General features: G+C 45.9%; 1 protein-coding gene across 1 annotated transcript in view; it reads right to left on the bottom strand.

The window, feature by feature from the left end:
• The window catches only part of dmxl2 (Dmx-like 2), a 30,533-nt gene extending 12,793 nt beyond the window's left edge, over window positions 1–17,740 (bottom strand). Inside the window, exons 1-30 of the mRNA XM_068742053.1 lie at window positions 17,721–17,740; window positions 17,479–17,572; window positions 12,383–12,508; window positions 11,706–11,777; window positions 11,518–11,596; window positions 11,174–11,318; window positions 10,380–10,446; window positions 10,087–10,259; window positions 9,446–9,626; window positions 9,177–9,357; window positions 8,770–8,988; window positions 8,409–8,680; window positions 7,573–7,842; window positions 7,179–7,408; window positions 6,839–7,044; window positions 6,339–6,460; window positions 5,778–5,867; window positions 5,544–5,646; window positions 5,344–5,463; window positions 5,039–5,266; window positions 4,517–4,803; window positions 4,011–4,183; window positions 3,274–3,925; window positions 2,856–3,185; window positions 2,650–2,769; window positions 2,183–2,318; window positions 1,291–1,401; window positions 970–1,139; window positions 464–561; window positions 213–378 (exon numbers count right to left, since the gene is read on the bottom strand). Of these exons, the coding sequence (XP_068598154.1) occupies window positions 213–378; window positions 464–561; window positions 970–1,139; window positions 1,291–1,401; window positions 2,183–2,318; window positions 2,650–2,769; window positions 2,856–3,185; window positions 3,274–3,925; window positions 4,011–4,183; window positions 4,517–4,803; window positions 5,039–5,266; window positions 5,344–5,463; window positions 5,544–5,646; window positions 5,778–5,867; window positions 6,339–6,460; window positions 6,839–7,044; window positions 7,179–7,408; window positions 7,573–7,842; window positions 8,409–8,680; window positions 8,770–8,988; window positions 9,177–9,357; window positions 9,446–9,626; window positions 10,087–10,259; window positions 10,380–10,446; window positions 11,174–11,318; window positions 11,518–11,596; window positions 11,706–11,777; window positions 12,383–12,508; window positions 17,479–17,565 (5,214 nt within the window). The 5' untranslated portion in view covers window positions 17,566–17,572; window positions 17,721–17,740. The remainder of the gene's footprint in view (window positions 1–212; window positions 379–463; window positions 562–969; window positions 1,140–1,290; window positions 1,402–2,182; window positions 2,319–2,649; window positions 2,770–2,855; window positions 3,186–3,273; window positions 3,926–4,010; window positions 4,184–4,516; window positions 4,804–5,038; window positions 5,267–5,343; window positions 5,464–5,543; window positions 5,647–5,777; window positions 5,868–6,338; window positions 6,461–6,838; window positions 7,045–7,178; window positions 7,409–7,572; window positions 7,843–8,408; window positions 8,681–8,769; window positions 8,989–9,176; window positions 9,358–9,445; window positions 9,627–10,086; window positions 10,260–10,379; window positions 10,447–11,173; window positions 11,319–11,517; window positions 11,597–11,705; window positions 11,778–12,382; window positions 12,509–17,478; window positions 17,573–17,720) is intronic.
• Between the last annotated feature and the right edge of the window lie 2,170 nt (window positions 17,741–19,910).

Raw genomic sequence — 19,910 nt, forward strand, 5'->3', positions numbered from 1 at the left:
AGCTCTCTCAGTAACAGATATCTGCAATGTTTATGATCCACTGAATTGCCTCTCACAGAGACGCATCCAATCCCCATATTGTTTCCACGGAACAAGGCTACGGCTAGGACTCAACACTGACTTTTTGGTCCCCCAAAGAAAAGTGCGTGTTTAAATGTCTAAAATCAGAGCTGGTGCAGACTCAACATTTACGAGACACGTCTTTGAATTACCTCTATGGCGTCTTTAAGCGATCCAGCCAGCAGGAAGAAGGCTGCAGATTGCTCAAAGCGCTGCTTTCCCAGCAGGGAGAAGGCATTTTTCAAAGCTGCCTTTCGCCAGCGGTCTTCACTGAAGTTGTTCTTGAAGAACCGAGTCATCTTCTCATCGTGCTGAGACCTGAGAGGCGAATGCCAATAGGCTTACTGAAAAGACTTAGCGAGCATGCTAATTCAAAATAGTGTATTCATAATCGGCGGTCTACCTGAAGAGTCCCCATAGAACAGCTTTCTTCTTCATGGCCAAGTAGAACAGAGCAGCATCCAAAGGGTCACTGTGTCTCTGGAACGCAGCTTTGCCTAACTGATAACACACAGATGTCACAGTTACTGCAAAAATTACTTGAGGGCCAAAGAGGAATACAAATATTAAAATACTTCAAACATTTTGACATGTCAGAGAAACATTTTTACCCTTTGTTTAATAAAAAACAAATCAAAAGTATGTATATTAACTATTATGCTTTGATTTGCATTGTTCTTTATAACAATCCGAGTTGCATATCATTAAAAAAAAGTAGCCCTAATAGAGGAAATACATTTTTGAATTTTGTAGTCAGAACAAAAACTACAATTTGTTAATACATTTTACAATGTCTTTCTTTTAATGAAACATACTACAACTTTCTCTAATAACTTAAAAATGATGACAGAGGTAAAATACATCAGTCAGTTTTTTTTAAACTCTTAAAAGGTAAATATGTCCTGATACCTTCTCAACCATTTTTCGCAGAGTGTTGATGTTACGTATCCACCAACCCACTCCGACTGCTCTGAGCTCAGACCACTGCGGGTCCCCTCTCTGCATGGCCGGGATCATGTTCAGCAACTCTTCCTCCGCTTCCGAATGAAAGGCCCACGCAAAGTGGCATGTTGATAAGCCTGCCACAGGGGAATGGCAGCTGATGCTCATTCTCAACATCAAAAGCACAGGGGATTTGCATCTCATCACGGCCCAATAGAATATAGAGGCGTTAAAACTGCAGAGAACAACATATTTATGTCACAGAGCACGACGAGAAGTGAGTTTTACCCTGGTGGAGAAGCTGCATGCGGTACAGGGGGGGTAAAGATGTTAATAGGCACGTGTGGAGACGCATTGCCAGCAGGTACCTCAGTCCACACTCATCAAGAGCTTCAGCACCTACACAAATACAACACCAGGGAGCAATCAGCATCATCACTGTTCTGATAAACTCCAAACAGCAGGCAGAGTGCAAAGCTCTTTAAATCTCCAGCATCAGTTGAGTGGATGAAATGCCTCCAGAGGCAGCGTTGTCCCTGAACCTTCACACTCACTGCTTACTTAAACCAGGAACAACCTGCCACCGTCTTCCCCTCAAAAGACTAAATAAATATGCTGGAAAAATGAAAGAAAAAAAGACAAACATAATGGAATAAGAGCAGTGTTTGTCTACTTACAGTTAAAGAAGAACAGCAGAAGCAATGTTTATGTTAATTAAGATTTGATGGCTAAAGATTGCTCCGCTCTGTTTACAGGAATACAGTCTGGAAGAATTATGCTGACATTTTATATCTATTTCCAAGTGTAAATGTTAACATACTGGTAGACACGGTGGTGCAACATACCAAAATACAACGCAAGCTTATAAAGCAGCGATGTATCTGTTTGGCTTTCCAATGCCACATGCCACAAATGGAAGGCAGCTTAAAAAAACAATCAATACTTAAATAAAAATGGTTCAGAAATCTAGTGGTGGAAATCTGTTTAGAAAAGCAAAATGGAAAATGTTTTATGCCACTAAATAAAATAATAAAATACATATTTGGTAGTGGAACAATTCCGCAAAAGAGAGTGTCTGACCCAAGTTGGCCTTGGTGCAATAAATTATTTGTACTCTTTGTTATGTAATATGCCATACGTATCACCAATATGACCTTGAGACAGAAACATATGAAGAGACCTGTGTACTGCTGATCACTGGAGGTGGCGACTTCAGCGCTGGTGGTTGCTACGGTATCAGCCAAGGCCACCAAGAACATCTGCTCTAGTCTGGTCAGGCCTGGCAGGCTGGAGTGCATGAGGTGACTGGATAACACCTGGAAACACAAAGTGAAAACGTGAAGGAGGCCACCAGCAGCAAACTCACAACGACAGATCAAAAAGGCACAGAAGGGAAACTTTGCATTGTTGGGATTTCCATTCTCAGATGTAACCTGGGCATGCATAATCTGGTAATGTCAAATTATTACTATATTAGATTTTTTTTCAGACAGTGCTGTAACTACCTTGCAAAGAGGTTGTGTTTCCACCCGTGCCTCTTTGTTTGTCAGCACGTTGGTCATTTTATGCAATATTTACTAATCAGATTTCCGTGATTCCTGGTGGGAGGATGTATCATTCTAGTTTCCTCTTTCAAAGGATCAATACCTGAGCATGCTCTGGTCCAAAATAGGTAGGTCCATACTGAGAAAGGTTAATAACTCTAGACTTCTTCTCTGGCTTGTCGGTGGCAAAGTTTGCAAAGTCATCTGTAGTAACCGATGGCACCTGTTAACACAAAGAGGAAAGGAGTTCAAAGTATCAGTGGACTACACCTGTTAGAACAAACTCAGGGCTCGCTTAACTCTCCCTACCTGGAAGAGGTCAGAATACTGGTCCTCGTTGGACTTCTGGGCTGCCTCACCATCAGCCGCCTTAGTTCCTTTAGCTGCCTCTTCTGCTCCCTTGTATGACGTGTCTAGGTCAGCCAACATGAGGGAATAGAGGGGCAAGGGAGGGATGGAGTTGATCTCCGTGTAGTCCCTGCCTCCGTCACGGCCAGCCACGATGGTGTCTTTCGCTGTACTGCCAGTTACGCTGATGGTCCGCGACAGATGCCTCCTGGCTCCGCCCTCACCTGCCTCCACATCCCTCACAATAGCAACTTCTCCAGCAATACACTTGACCAGGTGAGCTAGTATGGCCTAATACAGGGAAGAACACAGATTGCATCAGATCGATCCTCCAGAAGCTCCCGTCTTTCTGATCGAAGGCGTCTGGAATCAGACTCACCTTGGCCCGGCGAACCTTGCCCAGGTCCATCAGTTCCAGCAGCTGAGTGGGATGGTACTGGGGTAGAGTCGGGGACAGCGAATGAGCTGCTTCAAACAGTCCTCCTTCCTGAAGTCCTGCCGGGGCACGAAGGGCCTCGTCCACGGCAGCAGCCCCTTCAAATACACTCTTAGACCTGGTTCTTCCTTCAAAGGCGGAGGAGAAGCCCACGTTTTGACCTCCGGTAATGTCTGCGGATGATAAGCTGCCCTCTTCTCCCTCACCAGGCTTTTTGTCCTGATGCCACTGGGCGTAAACATGCATTTCACAGTCCATGCCCACCACCAGGATGCCGTCCCTCACCCAGGACAGGGAGACTGGTAGTGACAGTGTGCCATCCACAGAGGACAAGAGGTCCACAGTCCGGAGCAGGATCCAGCGTGAGCGAATCCCCTGTTTGATGCTGCCCCCTAGAGGAAGGGTGATAACAGCCACTCCATCCTTGCCGCTCGTCTGTTCATTGACCATGCCGGAGATTCGGCCGTACATAAGAATGTTGGAACCAACTCCCACGGTCAGGATATGAGAGCCGTCCTCCTTTGACAGCCAGTCAAGATGGACATAGTGCTTAATGTTGGGGGAGCTGTGGTCTCTGCTCATGTAGAGGTCGTTCCTGGCACGGAGAAACAGATGAAACACCCATACTGGTAGACATACGGTGACTGAATAAACACACAAACAAGCAGAGCCCTCCTGACCTGCTGTAGACAAAGAGGTTAGAGTCCACGCTGACTCGCGGGTCCAGGGTCGATGAGGGTCTTGTGAAGTCGTCCAGGTGGAGAGTCTGTTCTAAAACCCACTCTGAGCCGCCTGTAGACTCACACTCGTAGATGGACACGTGCATGGAGAAGTCCTCTGCTGAACCCTGCAGCTGAAGGACAAGTTTAGCCTTTTTAAATGTCTTATTTCTATTAGAATGACACACCTGAGGACACTGTAAACAGTGAAGCTCCACATACAGCACTTCAAATACAGTGCAGCTGCTGATAGTCAGTTTGCATTACTTCCTTTCCAGAACAGCCAGTAAACACTAGCAAACATTTTGTTTTAAAACATTGCAGACAGAATAAAATCAATGTAAACATTCCTCTGATGCAGTAAATACATATTTATTCAGTTACAATATATGAGATTTATATCTACTAAGACTTGTGTCATTGCAGCCACTTGATGGTTACTCTCTGCAATAATCCTAATTTCCTACCTGTCCTTGTCGTGGTTTCTTAAAGGCCACGGCCAGCCTGCCGGTGTAGGAGCAGGAGACGGCCACGGGCCGTCCCGAGACTCTCACGGCACTGTTGCTGTCCTCTTCCTCGTTCATTAGAGCCCAGGGCTCCCAGCGGTACACCCGGTTGTCCCGGTCATCTTCACTGTAGCCGTCGTCACACTCCACTGCGCAGTGCCAGAAGCGCACGCGAGAGTCAGAGCAGGTGGTAACAATCAGGTACGGAGCCAGGCAAACGGGATAGATGGAGGAGGAACTCAGGTGGCCTAGAAGAGAAAAGTAGAAGGTTACTGCCACGAGTGTGAAGCTGCTTCGGCGTGTTTTTCTTTTAAAATGTTATGGATTGATTTTCCAGGCTTCCAGATGGAAACCAAGTAAGTAGAAGCACTTTCATCCATTTAATTTCTACACCAACAATTTATACCGTATACTAAAGTAGGCCTTTTAGGCACACCATTGCCATCTTGTTACACATTCACTATAATGCGATCCCATCCCAACCTGCAGATGGGGTTGCCCTGGTAACCTCCACCCCATGGGGCAGGTCAAGCCGCTTGCTGTAGACCAGCTCGGAGCTCAGGATGAGTTTGCTCGCTGATTGCAGGTTGGCTGTAGAGGCTGAGCGTGGCAGAGGTCTGATGGGAGAGGTCTCCGGAGATGAGTCGGGATTCATGACTTGATTGGGAACATTGAGCTGGCTTTGGAAGCTATAATCTGGACTCGGCTCATCTAGACAAAGAGACGAAGATAAAATATAGCTGGTCTTCGCTTCAGTAGAGGGTGAATAATGTGTGTGACGCACTCACCAACACACGCCTGGACAGACTTGAGGTGGAGGTGCCACATCTGGAGGACAGAGTTCCGGTTGAGATCCTTTTCTATCACCACCAGGAAGAACTTCTCAGAGAACGGGGCAGGTTGGTAATCTGTTTATTGTTAAACATAATGAGCGACTCATTGCAATTACCATGTTAAAAAAAAAAAAAGATTAAGGGGTGTGCCATACCAGATGGAAAGGCCGGTGGGTAGACTCTAGAGTCTTTCTGCGGCTTGTAACCTAGAATGAAGTCCTCTTGAAAGACATGCAGCAGCTGGGTGTTGGTGCCACACTGGACGCACGTGGAGACAGAAACAGGTTACTTTGGCTTTGCATCAGAAGGTTTAATGATTTCCAGTCTCAGATTTCTGTCCATCAAAGACAGGATGTGTGCAGAAAAAATAAAACAGAGCAGCTGCTAACCTGGTTTGTGATGACATCCAGTTCTATGATGCATCCGGGTCTGGCAGTGGACTGCTGGCTTACAATGTTGAACACTTCACCCACTAGTTTCTAACAGACACATATATTTTTTTTTAAATGGTCACATATGAACGGTAAGTTTTGATGTCGATAACACTGTTTGTTTGTTTGTTTAAAAGCACACTCGATAGAATGGGTGAAAAATCTCAATATGGACATGAAAGCCTACAAGTCCATTCACAAATCTCAAAAATGAATTTTCTAAATCTTTCTGAATAACATAATGACAGAAATAAAAGGGCACAACCCAACTGCTAGAAAAGGTTAACCTGGAGAAGCTAATGGTGCGGACAAAATAAAAGCATCCTGTGAAGATAGCTGAGTACAGGATCCGACCTACAAGTATTAAACAATATTCTGAGATATTCCATGGCTGACAGCTGCACATAAACCTGCTTTAAAATGGACGTTGACATTGAGACACAGGACAGAGACTCGACAGACATTATGTCATCCCAGCGAATATCTTTTATGAAGCAGCTATTCGTGTCTCCCACTCACAGATGTTTCCGGATCAGACAGCTCGTCCAGTAGCTTTCTGGCGTCCACCACGGCTTGATAGAGACGCAGGTTTTTACCATCTGATGCCACAAAGCAGGCACTGGCACTGTTGCAGTAAGTTCCTAAAGGACACAACACAGAGCTTGCATGAAAGTCAAAGTGCTAATCAACACTGATCAACATTTAGGCTATAGCATATTTTGATTTGAAGACATGGTTTCGTTATTTAGCAGTTTGACAGCAGCCATAGATAGAACTATGTACCTATATTAAGAAAAATATCTCCTTTCTTTCTTTAAAGATTACAGCAGCCGGTCTAGAGAAACCAGATTCAGGTGGGTCGTAGCTGTGAAATTTTATAATTGTGGTTTTAAAGCACAGTAATTAGGCCACAAAAAGAACAAATACTCGATTTATCAGCAAAAAGCTGTCAAAAAGATCTTTGCATACACATGAAGGTACACATTTGTCATTGCATCAAAAGTTCCTAATGTGTTTACCAAGTACAGAGCTGGGAACCAGTGTAGGCAGCCAAGCTACATTGCTAAAGGCCGAGGTCTGCAGAGAGTTTATACGGGCCAGCTCAGAGACTCCCCCGGTGCAGGAGAGCGGTCCGATGTGGTCCACCCGCCACAAGATCAGCTCACTGTAGATGGCATTGGGGTCATGGAAGGTTCTTGTAGCTGCATTTCGAAGCTGTTTCCTGCTAATAGACAAGTAGTACATGGTTAGAAATCATGCCCCACGTAAAGAACGAGAACACCCATTTCAGCCTCGTCGCCGCTGCTTCAATCTTGACTATCCATTCCTCTTTCACTCCGTCTTCCCACTGTTCTATACCTGGGAAATCCCTTTGGTAGTGCAAAGGTAGGAGGCTGCTCTCCTTCCAGACTGCCAGGGGCAGAGGGCGGGGTGAGCAGAGCGTTATGATGAGAGGAGGTCAGTAGAAGAGGCAGCACTGTGTGGCAGGCCTGGTCGTTCAGGTGGAAGCGGTGGCCGCAGTACCGGGATTTGTGAGATACCGTCATTACGTTGGAGAAGGCAGAACGCTCGGCGAATGTCACTGCCCACTGCAGACAGGAGGAACAAAATGAACGCAGTGAGGGAATGCACACATATACGTAGAATGTAAACACGATTCATTCATGTGGTTAAAACAGGACATACAGCGCAAGTAGTGTTCGCGTTGGGTAATCATCCGACAACAGGAAGGATCTCGGTAGAAAGAGTTTACCTGGTTGAGCGATCCATCCACATGTTTGGAGACCATCATGACCGCAGCGCTCATGCCGGGGCGAGGGTTGGAAGAGGACGTCAGAGCGGGTGAACCCAGGCCGGCTGAGGTTGAGGCAGAATGGGAGACGTGCGGGACCATCCTCCCCTGCTCCCCCAGCCTGGCACTCCCACCCTCCGTCAAAGTACAGGCATACATCAGGATATTTTTGCTGAGTGAGTTGGCATCGCCGGTAGGAAATGCCACTGGAATACGAGAGGAGAAGGACACCTGGTGGAAGCGTTGGAAGGAAATATTAGGAACAAGAACAAACACATATTGTCCACGGTCGTACAGCCCTAAAGATGACATTAAGTAATTTATACCAAGTAAACATATTAACTCCGGGTTCTCCAAAAACATGCCACTTAGGTGAATTGTTTATGCTAAATTGTCCATAGGTGTGAGTGTGTGAATGATTGTCTGTCTATGTGTGGCCCTGCAACAAACTGGCGGCTTGTCCAGGGTGTACCCCCCTGCCTCTCGGCCATTGACTGCTGGGATCGGCTCCAGCATGACCCAGTTACGGATAAAGCAGTTGAGAGAAAAGTACAGGCTGTGAAAAAGCTATTAATAAAGTAATTATATATTAATAAATATGTTCAGTTTAGAACTGATCTGGGGTGTACCCAACTTATCACCCGCAGTCAGCCGAGATGGGCTCCAACAGATCTGTGACCCGCAAGGCAGGTAAGCGGCTGAAGATGAGACGATGGCATCGTCTTGTTTTCAAGATGAATGAATAAATGTTCCGTTTGTTGTGGAAACTGCAAGACGACTACAAAAGAATTGATCACCTTAACCTGCTGGAAGATGCCCTGGTTGAATTCATCCAAGTACTTCACATGCCAAACCAGGAAAGAGCCATCGGACGGGTGGATGGTGAACAGCATGTCTGGGCTTTTGTTCCACTCAATGGTCAGCATCTCCATCTTCCTCTCCAGCAGCATGGAGGGCAGCGGCATGCTGGAGCTGGACCCCGGAGACGAGGCTTTGGTGCTGCCCTGCTCCCCCGGCTCCCCCTCTTCACCAAGGTCTGAGGAAGCTTTGTCAGACATCTCGTCCAGTTCTGCAGAGCAAGGCAACAACAGGACAATGCCGTAGTTTGAAGACTATTGTGTTTTAAGGAATGTACGCTGGCCCGGTTATAGGAAGTACCAAGGTCAAACTTCATAGGGGATCCTTCGGGGTCGAGCGGGTCCTCAGGGGGCTGCTCCAGCTGCTGTTCAGAGAGTTTACGGAGCTGCAGCATAAAAACGTCCATAGAGGACGTGAAGCTGAGGTCCTTATTGTTGAGCCAGTGAACCACAAAACCTCCACCGCCAGTGCCATCATCTGGGTTGAAAACTGCAGACTCGGCCAGTACCGGTGGAATATCTGAGCGAGGAAGAGGAAGGAAAGATGAGTCATAAACAGGTGACTGTTGTGAAAGGGACAAATACATTGTAACAAGTTTGGATCTTCCAGAACTGCAATTAATAAGTGGTTCATGGATTTATTTATTTCTGGTCAAAGCAACAAGCCGCTAGAAAACTTCAGAGCCCGATCCAAAGCGGATGCCTTACCGGTGTTAGGGTTAATACTGGCTGAAATATGGAAGTGACACAGTGCATTAGCATGATGAGCGATGTGGCGGTGCGTGTGAGCGTCCTGTGTGCCAAGCTGAGAGGGCAGCAGCTCGCTGTGCGCGGCTAGAGAAGAGGACCGCCTCCGACCACGGCGCAGATGCTTCAGGTGGTGGATCGACTGACCGAGCGAAGAACAAACAAAATAGGTTTAGACGATTGGATTTCTCTCCAATCAATAACTTCTGGTGAGATGTGAAGGGATGTACCTCCAACGCATGCTGAATCTTGTCTTTATTGCCTGCCAGTCCCGGCAAGCTGGAGCTGAAGTTGTGTGTGTTGTCAGAGATCTGTCCTCCAAGCAGACTGTCTTCTGGGAGCAACGTCTCTGACCACAATCGACACACGCCGTCCTCGCAGGAGGTCAGCAACACATTGCACACTGAACCCCTGGGACATGACGGGAGAATGCATCCGCCTTACGCAGCCGTTTATCTTTCATCAATCTGCCCATTATTTTCCCCTAAAACGTTCAAGCTAAACTGCAGCACAGTCCAGCTTACGTATGTGGATCATGAATCAATCCTGCTTCTCGCATGCATGTTACTGTTCCTGCAGCCATCTTTGCTGACAGCTAACAGCCTCCTAACCTGAACACTAACAATGTCGGACTGTCCCGTTTTTTGTGTGCTCCAGACTCTGTCTAATTAATTAAAGGCCCTCCAAGTTAGAATCGTTGAACCACCACTGTCACTTTCAACGCACTATTTGCCCAGGCGTACACACTAGAGAGCTTCCAATTGTTTTTGTAGATCCATGTGCAAAGGGACGACTTCGAAAATTGAGCCGTGCGAATGCAGAATGTGTTGAAAGCGTAAAAAAAAACAAGGTTGCGAGTGTGCTTTCTTACTTGGGCATGAACTTGCTTGTCTTCCTCCAGGACGCACCGGTGACTGAGCGAGGATGGGCCAGGTAAACGAAGGAGAAGTGAACAGGGGGAGGCTTTTTATCGAGGAGGTCCTGGACCACCACTGCAGAGCGCCAGCCCGTGGTGGGATACCACACCTTGAGTAAACAATCGTCCTGTCCATGCAAGCATGCATCGACATACATCAAATAAAAGTGTCACCGCCGATCTACTTACAAATACTTTGTGACTTTTGTTGTTGTTTTTTCTACAGTGCATCTACACAAATTGCTTACCTTCCCAACAGTTGCAAAGTACTCCCCATCTGGAGACCACTTTGTAACGTGAACAGATGCAGCAGTCCTGAGAGAAAGGCAAGCACAAACAATGACATCAGCTGTATTCACTTCTCCATAGAAAAAAAAAAAAAGTGTTCTCCTGTGAGCTGTCAATGTGGGTGTGTGTGCATGGGCTGTTCCTCGTTTTAGGTGCTATCCTGAAAATGCATGCGTGTCATCTGATGCCAATAACTAATAAGGTATTATGTGTCTGTGGCTGTTTGTACAGCTTAAAGCACAGGCTGCAGACACAAAGAAGCAGCATACAACAAACAGACGCCTTTCATGTGAGGCGGTTTGCAGATGAGTTTGGATGATCAGTAACAGCTCATAAAGTTTCTATCAGTAAAAGGGTTGCAATTTCACAAACTCCAAGGGAAAGAAGTAAAGTTAATATTTTGTGCGTACGGGGCGGAGCCAGAAGTCATACGAGAAAAATCAAGCTCTTCATTTGACAGAAAAAAGAGGAAAACGTCTTTATTTGAAAGCATGCGGAGTTTTTAATGAGAGCAAAAAAAAAATAAAACATCTTGAGAGAACAGAAAAGAAAACACCACAGACAATTAATTCACTGGTTCGGTCTGTCAGGATTATTTATATGCTTAACCATTGGACATAAAGAGGCCAGTTACGGTCTCTCTCTATAACTGCGCTTGTTCTGTGTTATACTGACCTGATCTACACAAGCAGCAACACATTTCCTCATGTCCATCATGTCACCCTTGTGCAACATTCAAACAGCCAAAGCTTACTTGCACTGCCAGACGCAGGTCCAGTCATTCAGAGCAGGATGGGACTTGTCCTCGGTTATCTGCCCATCCTCCTCCTCTATTAGGGCATCTGCCAGAGGCGGAGCCCAGAGCTGCAGCCGCTCAGTTGCAGCTAGGATACGGTTCCCTGGGGACAAAAACGCACAATGTCAGACACCTCGCGTCCCACGTTGGCAACTACAATACACCGAGCCGCATACATGATGCACCACACATTGTTTGAGAGCAACCTCAGGGGGCTGTAACAGGAGCCGTGCACAGTGTGGATTGATTTAGTCGGACAGTCAGTGAATCGGTTAAACACAGAAAGCAAAGCGGTGGTATACCTTGTGGGTCCCAGGCTAGGTTGTAGGTGATGGCATTGAGGAAGAACTGCCCGGTCTTTTGCCAATGATAGTTAAGTTGCTGTTAAGCGACACACAACATGCAACAATATTAACCCCCAGGAGTGATAAAGGCCACTGGGTGCCGATTGAAACCGCTACGTTGATCTGACGCAGGTGTTCGTGCTCACCTTGTGCCGCTTGTTTGGGTTGGTAGAAAGCGGTTGAAAGACGCAGACCGTGCTCCCGTATGATGCAGCGATCTAAAAATAAAGAGGCGCGTTCATCATCACAACATTACTCATCCCATCAGTGCTTCTGCACAGCCATTACCGCTGGAGGAGGGGCAGGTGTGGGGGCAGGGCCCCCTGGGTGCAACCGCTTTGGATGCACATGCGCCGAAAAATCTGCACGCATTTAATCATGTTGTTGCTTATGTAGCAACATATGCACATGTGTGTGTGTGTGTGTGTGTGCGCATGCACTGCTCCCACGTTCCTCGCAGACGGATGACTGACAGAAGTTGTAAAACATCCCACTTCTCCAATCAAGAAAAGTTCTTTGTATGCTCCACCTGAAATGCGCCCAGACATGACATCATCGGCAGAGGCCGGTGTCCCATCTGTCTCCCGTATCCACAGTCCTGAGAGCCCTTTAATCAAAGCTTACATTTCTGTTCACTATGACGACCATCATGCAGTTGGGAAAAGGTTTGGTTCACCAGTGCACCCAGTTTAAAAATGCAAGGGAAGCAACCGCAGCAAGCGCAGAACTAAAGGAATTTCTTCAAGCGTAACTCGCCTCACCACATGGGCAAAAAAACAAAAACCAGCATTAGAATGTGTCCAAGTGTGCCGTGAACACTTACCCTGCCGAGCTGGTGGGAGCACTCCACACAGCCCACCTGAATGTTCCCGTTCTGAGCTCCAGGGATGATCTGCACACACTCAAAGTCACCAGCCAGGATCACCACATCACAGCCTGAGCCGTAGGCCTGGAAGAGACACGGGAGCAGGAAGCAGGTGAGACGTCAAAAAACAACGTTTAGATTCTAGAATACACACGAGGTCCTTTTCTAATTGCGTTCCAATCATTATTTCAGCTTCTTAAATGAAATGTTTCCTGCTTTCCTTCAACATTTATGATAACAGATGATGATTTTATTTTGACATTTAAAAAACTGAAGATTAAACTATTATTGAAAATAAACATCGGTTGAAGTCACTTTCATGTTTGTCATCATACATATTGTCAAATTAATAAACCGATTGATAAAAAAAAAAAAAAAAAGAGTTCATTCTTTTAATGGTCATAAGTTGTGCCAAGAAGCTGTAGCAGTTAAAACTCTGTCTTAACGACACTCCGAATATTGTATGAACAGGATTAGCACTGCATGGCAGCGACCGCCATGGCTTTGGAGGGTGACAAAATAAACAGAACAAAAGAATACAATGATAAAACTAAATTATAGCGTTAAAATTAACACCTACACAAAATATAATGCAATGCTGGTGTCTCACGTCAGGGAAATCACAAAGGCAGCCGGGAGACTGGACTTAAAGCAAAAGTCCAGCCAGTGTAATTTATTATTCAGGAGAACAGGAACCGCTGGGTCAGAGAGCAGGACAACATTACAGCACGTCTTATAATATAATGTGACAATGAGGTCGTACCGATGGTTGCTAAGAGATTATCCCTCGTACATTATTGTCGGGGTATAAATGTGAGAGAAAGAAAGAAAAGCAAGGAAAGCGCAGTCTGTGCTTTATTATCCCTGCAGCATTTCCTCCTGCACATTACATCTGGAATTAGAAGCGGTCACCGTCATGGACCGTCTAGGACTGCTCTGCACCCATCTAACACACACACACACACACACACACACACACACACACACACACACAGACATGCACGCACACAGACACATCATGATCTGTTGTACGCTCATTTTCAGAAGGTAAACTGGACCTGTATTGCCAGACTGAACGCATTTACGATAACTATTACCTGCGCCACATCATCAGTGGCAGCCACTGCAATGCAATATCTACTTTCTTCAAAAGCTAGCGTCAAAGATATCTGCATAGCGCTGCATTTTCAACTTCAATGTGTGAGAAAACGGATACGAGTGTGGAAGCTCTCTCTGAGGCAATGTCAGTTTACCAATAATCAATCTGATCTGATCTGTTTTTGGGAAAACCTCGTCTGAGTAGTTTCGAAAACTGTCGCAAAACAAGTCTATATATGAAAAGTCGGGAGGGACACCCCATGTGGCATCTTTAAATTAGTGAGCCTCAGATGCCCATCCACTTCTTTAGCACTAATGGCAACAGCAGGGCATGATGTTTAGCTGTTTGCGGGTCATCTATTTCGGAATGGAGTGGCCGCAGTCATGTGTTTTGATAAAAGCAGATAAGAGAAAGAGAGTGAGATCACTAGAAATGCCACTGATACACTAGAGCTAACACAATGTGTCTGTTCCTCAGCTGCAGCTGCTACACAAACCGCCTTAAGGAACTCCACACCTGAATGCAGGGAGCCATTTGAGCCGTCTGAGGGAAATGCAACGTTTCCAAATAAAGGTGTAGCGACAGAAACACGTTTAATTTAAGGGGCCTTATCTCGCGAGTCCAAAACGCTTGAGATTCTGCAGAATATATTCTCATAATACAATTAAAACGGAATGTCTTTCTCCTGGAAATGTGATGTCTGTGTTATGAAGTATATCATGACCAGAGGCGTGTTTATGTTCTTTAATCTTCCATTAGATAGCAAAAACTAATATATATACAGTATATATACATAAAGTAAGTACATAAAACATGCCTCGAGTTGCGTATTGCCTCTTTGTAGATTTCTAGTTGTAGGCTATGTTTTGTTGATGACTCATCAGAAGCGCTGAATATAAAGCAACATGCCATTTAAAGTATATTTACCCTGGAAAAAATATTTTTGGCTGAAAACATGTTTGAACTACACTGTACACGCTATTTAAATATGTGTCTGTCAAAATGTGTTCAAATTACGGAGAAGGAACAATTCCATATCCAGTCAAGGCGTGACATCACGCTGCTTATTTGATTCAGTTCAGCGTGTGTGTCAGGGTCAGACCTAGTACCCTTAGGGGTCATGGCGAGTGTAACTGGGCATGATGTCTGGTGTTCCTCTAATATCCTCCCACACAGAGAAAGTAAGTGCTCGGTATATAATCCGAGGCCCTCCGGCGCTGTGCAAGGCTTCCTCCTCATCACCAGCTCTGTCCGAATGTGGCTGAGCAAATATGACCCTCGGTACCAAGTCCATTTGTTTATATTCGAACACCCTTGATCTGGGGTCAGCATGATGGGAAAGGGGGACGACTCCTCTGAACAGCTGGGACAGAAACGATCGGCATAATGAAACGGTGCGCTATTTGGAAGTTCAAGTATTTTACTGACAAGGAAAAAATAACTACCTTCCCTGTATCGCCAATAATCATTCAGTAACTAAGTAGCGAGTGTGAATGTGAGACGAAAAATAAGATTCACCAGTAAATTGGCAATTTGGCAGTAAATGTACGGTATAGGCTTGGAGAGTCTCGTTAATTCATGCTGCCCCGTCAAAAGACAAATTCTGTTCTGTTTTTCCATAAACTGCTGCAAAGGTTAACAGCGTTAGCCCAAGCTCGGAGTTGATCTCTGACCCTAAAGACAACAAGCCCAGTGCTCCCGGACATTGTTCTGGGGCCTGTTGTGCAGAGGTTGCTAAAGGAAAAAAAAAAAAAGGCTCATTAACAGTGTGCGTTTGATGAAGCTACGATCAGAGGATCATGGCTAAATAATGCATGAGGAGCAGCTAACCTACTTTTTATTAGGTAAAGCAACTCATCTTCCCTCATGCGACAGATCTTTCCATCCGATATCCACATCGCAAAACAGAATTTTACATATGATGACGATTACTAAAAAGGAACTAAATGTCTTTGTGTGCTTTCATTTTCATCCGTTTAGGAACACACGTATTCCTTGAGGAAAAAGATCCTGAAAAACGCAGCGCCCCAGCTCACAACCTGGCAGCAGAAACAGAACAAGAGACGACTTGGCAGCCGGTCTAGTGACTCACAATGTTCTCAGCGTGAGCCAGTGGTGGCAAAAAGCCTCGTTTCTCAGGAATGTATTGGCCTTGCTGGCGGAATATAGCTAATGCAGTCATTTTTGTTTAAACATAAGATTATTTAGTCGGTTTTTTGATTTCTCTAATCCACATTTTACTTTACACTTCAAACATTTTGGTTCAGTGCTGGTTGACTGAGAAGCCCTCATGGTCCATATTCTGTAAGTGTGTGTTTGGGGGGGGGGGGGGGGGGGGGGGGCTATATGGATAACTTAACTTTATTATGTAAATATTTTTAACCAGAAGAAAACGTTGGGCTTCCACGTGTAAGGTGCTATTAAAAAAAAGCATTATTATTCGTAAACAATGATGCTAGAGCAGCACAGTGGCGTAGTGGTTAGCACTGTCACCTCACAGCAAGAAGGTTTGTATGTTCTCTCCGCGTCTGTGTGGATTTCCTGCGGGTTCTCCGGTTTCCTCCCACCTCCAAAAAACATGCAATTTAGGTGAATTGTTTACTTCGCATTTGTGTGTAGCGTGTGTGCGTGAGTAGTTGTCTGTCTCTATGTGGCCCCACAATGCGCTGGCGATGCGTCCGGGGTGTACCGTAGTCAGCTGGGATAGACTCCAGCAACTCCCGTGACTCGAAACCTTCTGACTTTCATCATAACGACAGATTGGTAAGACTGCTCAGCTTTACATTTTTGTGGACCACATAAACTACATTTTGGCCTTAATGCAATTTCAGAGAAGATATTGCAGTAATTACTAAAATGATTCACTGCAATTTACCACTGATATAAATAGCTTATAGTAGATAAACATGTCCCCCCAAGAGTCAAAGACACGCCAGGGTGAAAGGTCAATTTCGCACCAATAACTTAAAACAAAATGTAAATACGCCGTGTGCTCAAGGTGGGACTGCACCTTTACTGCACCTCACGAAAAGAACCCCAACAAACAGTAGTAGTGACTTCTGAGGGGGTTTTCCTTATGCGGCGTAAAAGATCAATAAAATCATCGTTGTTCAACTGACAGACTGCTACAGCGTCCCGCTACGACTAATCCACATGTCTCCAAATGTGCCTTGATATGTGTCCAAGAGAAATATCAATAGATTCGATTGCACTCAAATTGATGACAGGTAGCTCCACGTTTCTGTTTTTCCCCCGCATCAACAGAGTGCCTTCCGGCCCCGCTCATGCATCCATATATGGCTTCCCTACGTCATGACTGGCGCAGCTGATGCTGGGATGACAGCGAGCTAATGATCCGTGAGAAGGATTTAACGCCAAGCTTAGCTAGTTCAGGAGAGAGAGAGAGAGAGAGAGAGAGAGAGAGAGAGAGAGAGAGAGAGAGAAAGCCTTTCTGTCCTGCGCGGTTGTGCAACTCCTCTCGTCCTGCGTGTCGTCACGTGGAGTGTGGAACCGGAAAATGGATCCCGGTCCAAGTATTTGCCAATAATGTTATGGCTGCGCAAAGGGATTCCCTTCCTTGCAGTACAAGTCTAACGTAACGAGTCGCAGCTAGAGGTCATCCGAGTGGCTAGCGTCTTGGAATAGATTACGATTTCCGGAAAAAAATAGACGCAGACATTTTAAATTAGTGATTTTTTTTTTCTCCTATCGATGTCCGTCCGACTGACGGGGATGATAACAAACGTGTTATGACGGCGGCGCTCCATCAGTCTCGACTCTCAGTTGGCAAATCCCCCGGTGCGGCAAATTGGCTAGCAACGACCCGGCTAGCTTTAGCTCGCTAGCTAGCCAGCTCCCAACCAAACGCCGCTAGCAAGCTAGCTAGCTAGCGAGCTAACCACTCAGCTAGCTTCAATGGGTGTCATCTCGAGCAAATATTAGAATGAAATCTCACCGTGAAAGGAACATCAAGCACGCTCCCCACCGAATAGCAGCAGTCCCCGGGGTTCACGGCTCCCGTCAGCACCTGGTGCAGATGCATTGTCTTTCTATTCAAGCAGCAAATGGAATCTGTTTTTAATTATTAATAACGAGTCCACCCTTTAGGCTTCTCCGTCTAGCAGCGACTGGGAATTCCATCGGTTTCTTCGCAGCGTCTTCCCCCCCCTCGAACAGCGGGCGTGCACGGGAAAGTACCTTCGGCCCGTGTGGATGTAATCTCGCCTGGCATCTATTTAGACGCGTAAAACCGGCCGCCCGTCGTCTCTCGCTGTCAGCGCCATCGCTCCGATTGATTCGTGAGAGCCGAGTCAGCGGGCTCTCCGCAGCGAACCCGACGTGCGCGTTCACGACGCCGCCAAGGCACGACCGGACGGTCATAGATCCGCGTCATCTAGACCGGAAACGCAGCAACTCCATGACTAACACAGCCATTAGTATTAATATTTTTATTTGTATGTATTTATTTAGCTTGTATGTGAATAATAGACAAATAAAATACAATGATTTAAAAGTGACAGATGTGTGAAAAGTAACATCTGAACTTTGATGTTCACTTCATCAGATTAGAGGAAACAAAACAAAACCAGAAAACATATATCACCTATCAAAAGAAAGTTCCAGATGCTGCGCTTTATTTGGTTATCAAGGAGACCGACATGCGCAATTCATGCGTTCCGTTCAGGGTTTTAGGAATAAAAGTTCCCTGCAGGATGTTTTGTGGCTCTCGACCATGAACAAATTTAACGCAGTGAAATATAGAGAAATTCGCCTGCAAGGCTCCCATTTACGGATTCAAAAATCAGTTAAAAATACAAATCAACTCTGATTTATTTTTTACTTTTCATGGTCGGTGCATAAAAATACCAGGAACAATTTATAACCCTTTAGTGATGAATCCAGATCACCATGTGAACGGTGTAAATCTAATTATGAGGGGAATGAGCTGCTTGGCGGAGGTCAGCGCGCTCTGAGTGATTTTCTATATTTGCACGAAGTAATAAGTATTATTGATATTTGACCATCAGACAAGCGTTTATTGTGAGACTACGTCACACAAGCCCTTAAAATTAATTTAGATCCATTTAGATCGTTGTCTTTGGGGATTTTTTTTTTAACCTAGAGTAAAAATGTGTGTCTTATTTTAGCCATGGCGGGACGGACGGAAGTTACGGAACCATCATCTAACTCAGCGGCCCGGTTAGATGATCAACACCCCCACCTCTCCACTGGAGAAACATTCAATGTAGAACCACGCAGAGGCAGGTGCTGAAGTACCTGTTGGAATATAGTTGCAAGTTACTCGTTGTCCTGGGTAACCAGTGGAGCATCAACACGCAGTTCGAGGAGAGCCTGAACCTGCACGCCACAGAAAGCAGAAGAAAACAGAAGAAAACAGAAGAAAACAGAAGAAAACAGAAGAAAAAAGAATGGAAGCAAATTTACAGCACATGTGGTGAGTGATCGGTGTTAGTACTACTGCAGTATTACTGCAGTAGTACAACACTGCAAAATATGTAATATTCTTGGAGCAGCAAAAACTTTCAGTTAAACTTTGAGCATGCAGTTTAATCTTAAACTCTTCTTCATCAGTCTTTTTAATCGTTTTAATGTGATTTAATGCTCATAAAGCTGCTAAATTTCGTGTTATGTGTGTTGCAAGGAGCCCAGCGCTGCAAAATCCAACTGCACAAAAACATCAGTTAGAAAGTCCGCCGCCACGGAACCAGTGGGAAGAGGACGTTCCGATGGAGCAAGCGCTCAACCTGCTCTTTGAATGGATGGGAGAGGACATGTCCGCAGCGCCGTCCAGCACCGGGGCTCTCCTTGTCCATCCACAGCAGAACCTGGCGGACCGCTCGTTCGAAGACAACCTGCTGACACCGCTGTCGACAGTCACGCTTCCTGATCTCGAGGGTCTGCGGGAGGAACAGCACATCCGGACACTGGAGATGTTCAGGAACCCTCTTGCTGTAAGTCCAGCCCCTTTTTCTATTTAAGCTTTAAATGTCGGGTTGGGGGGGCTGATCCAGGTGACACCTGTGCAGCTCATCTAATCACCTGTTCTGCTCCTGCATCCGGTTCAGGACACTCGGGCGGCGAGGATCCCTGAAAGGACGGAGCGGCGAACGCAGCAGGATGGAATGACGTAAGCGGCGCACGGATGAAATCAGCTGCTAAACTCGAACCCGCGCGTTGTTTCTGAGATCTGACGTCATGTGTCTCCTCTCTGTGAAAGGAACGGAGACGCAGCCAACATCCTCCCACCACCCGCGCTCCCCCCCATTGCCGCTTCTCCTCCTGCTCCTCCAGCGCAAACCTTCAAAACAAGGTTCAAATCCTGAGTTTGCTCCGGACGGATTCATCCCATGCTTCTCGACGTCTCTG

Source organism: Brachionichthys hirsutus, chromosome 1, assembly GCF_040956055.1.
Source record: "Brachionichthys hirsutus isolate HB-005 chromosome 1, CSIRO-AGI_Bhir_v1, whole genome shotgun sequence".
Lineage (NCBI taxonomy): Eukaryota > Metazoa > Chordata > Actinopteri > Lophiiformes > Brachionichthyidae > Brachionichthys > Brachionichthys hirsutus.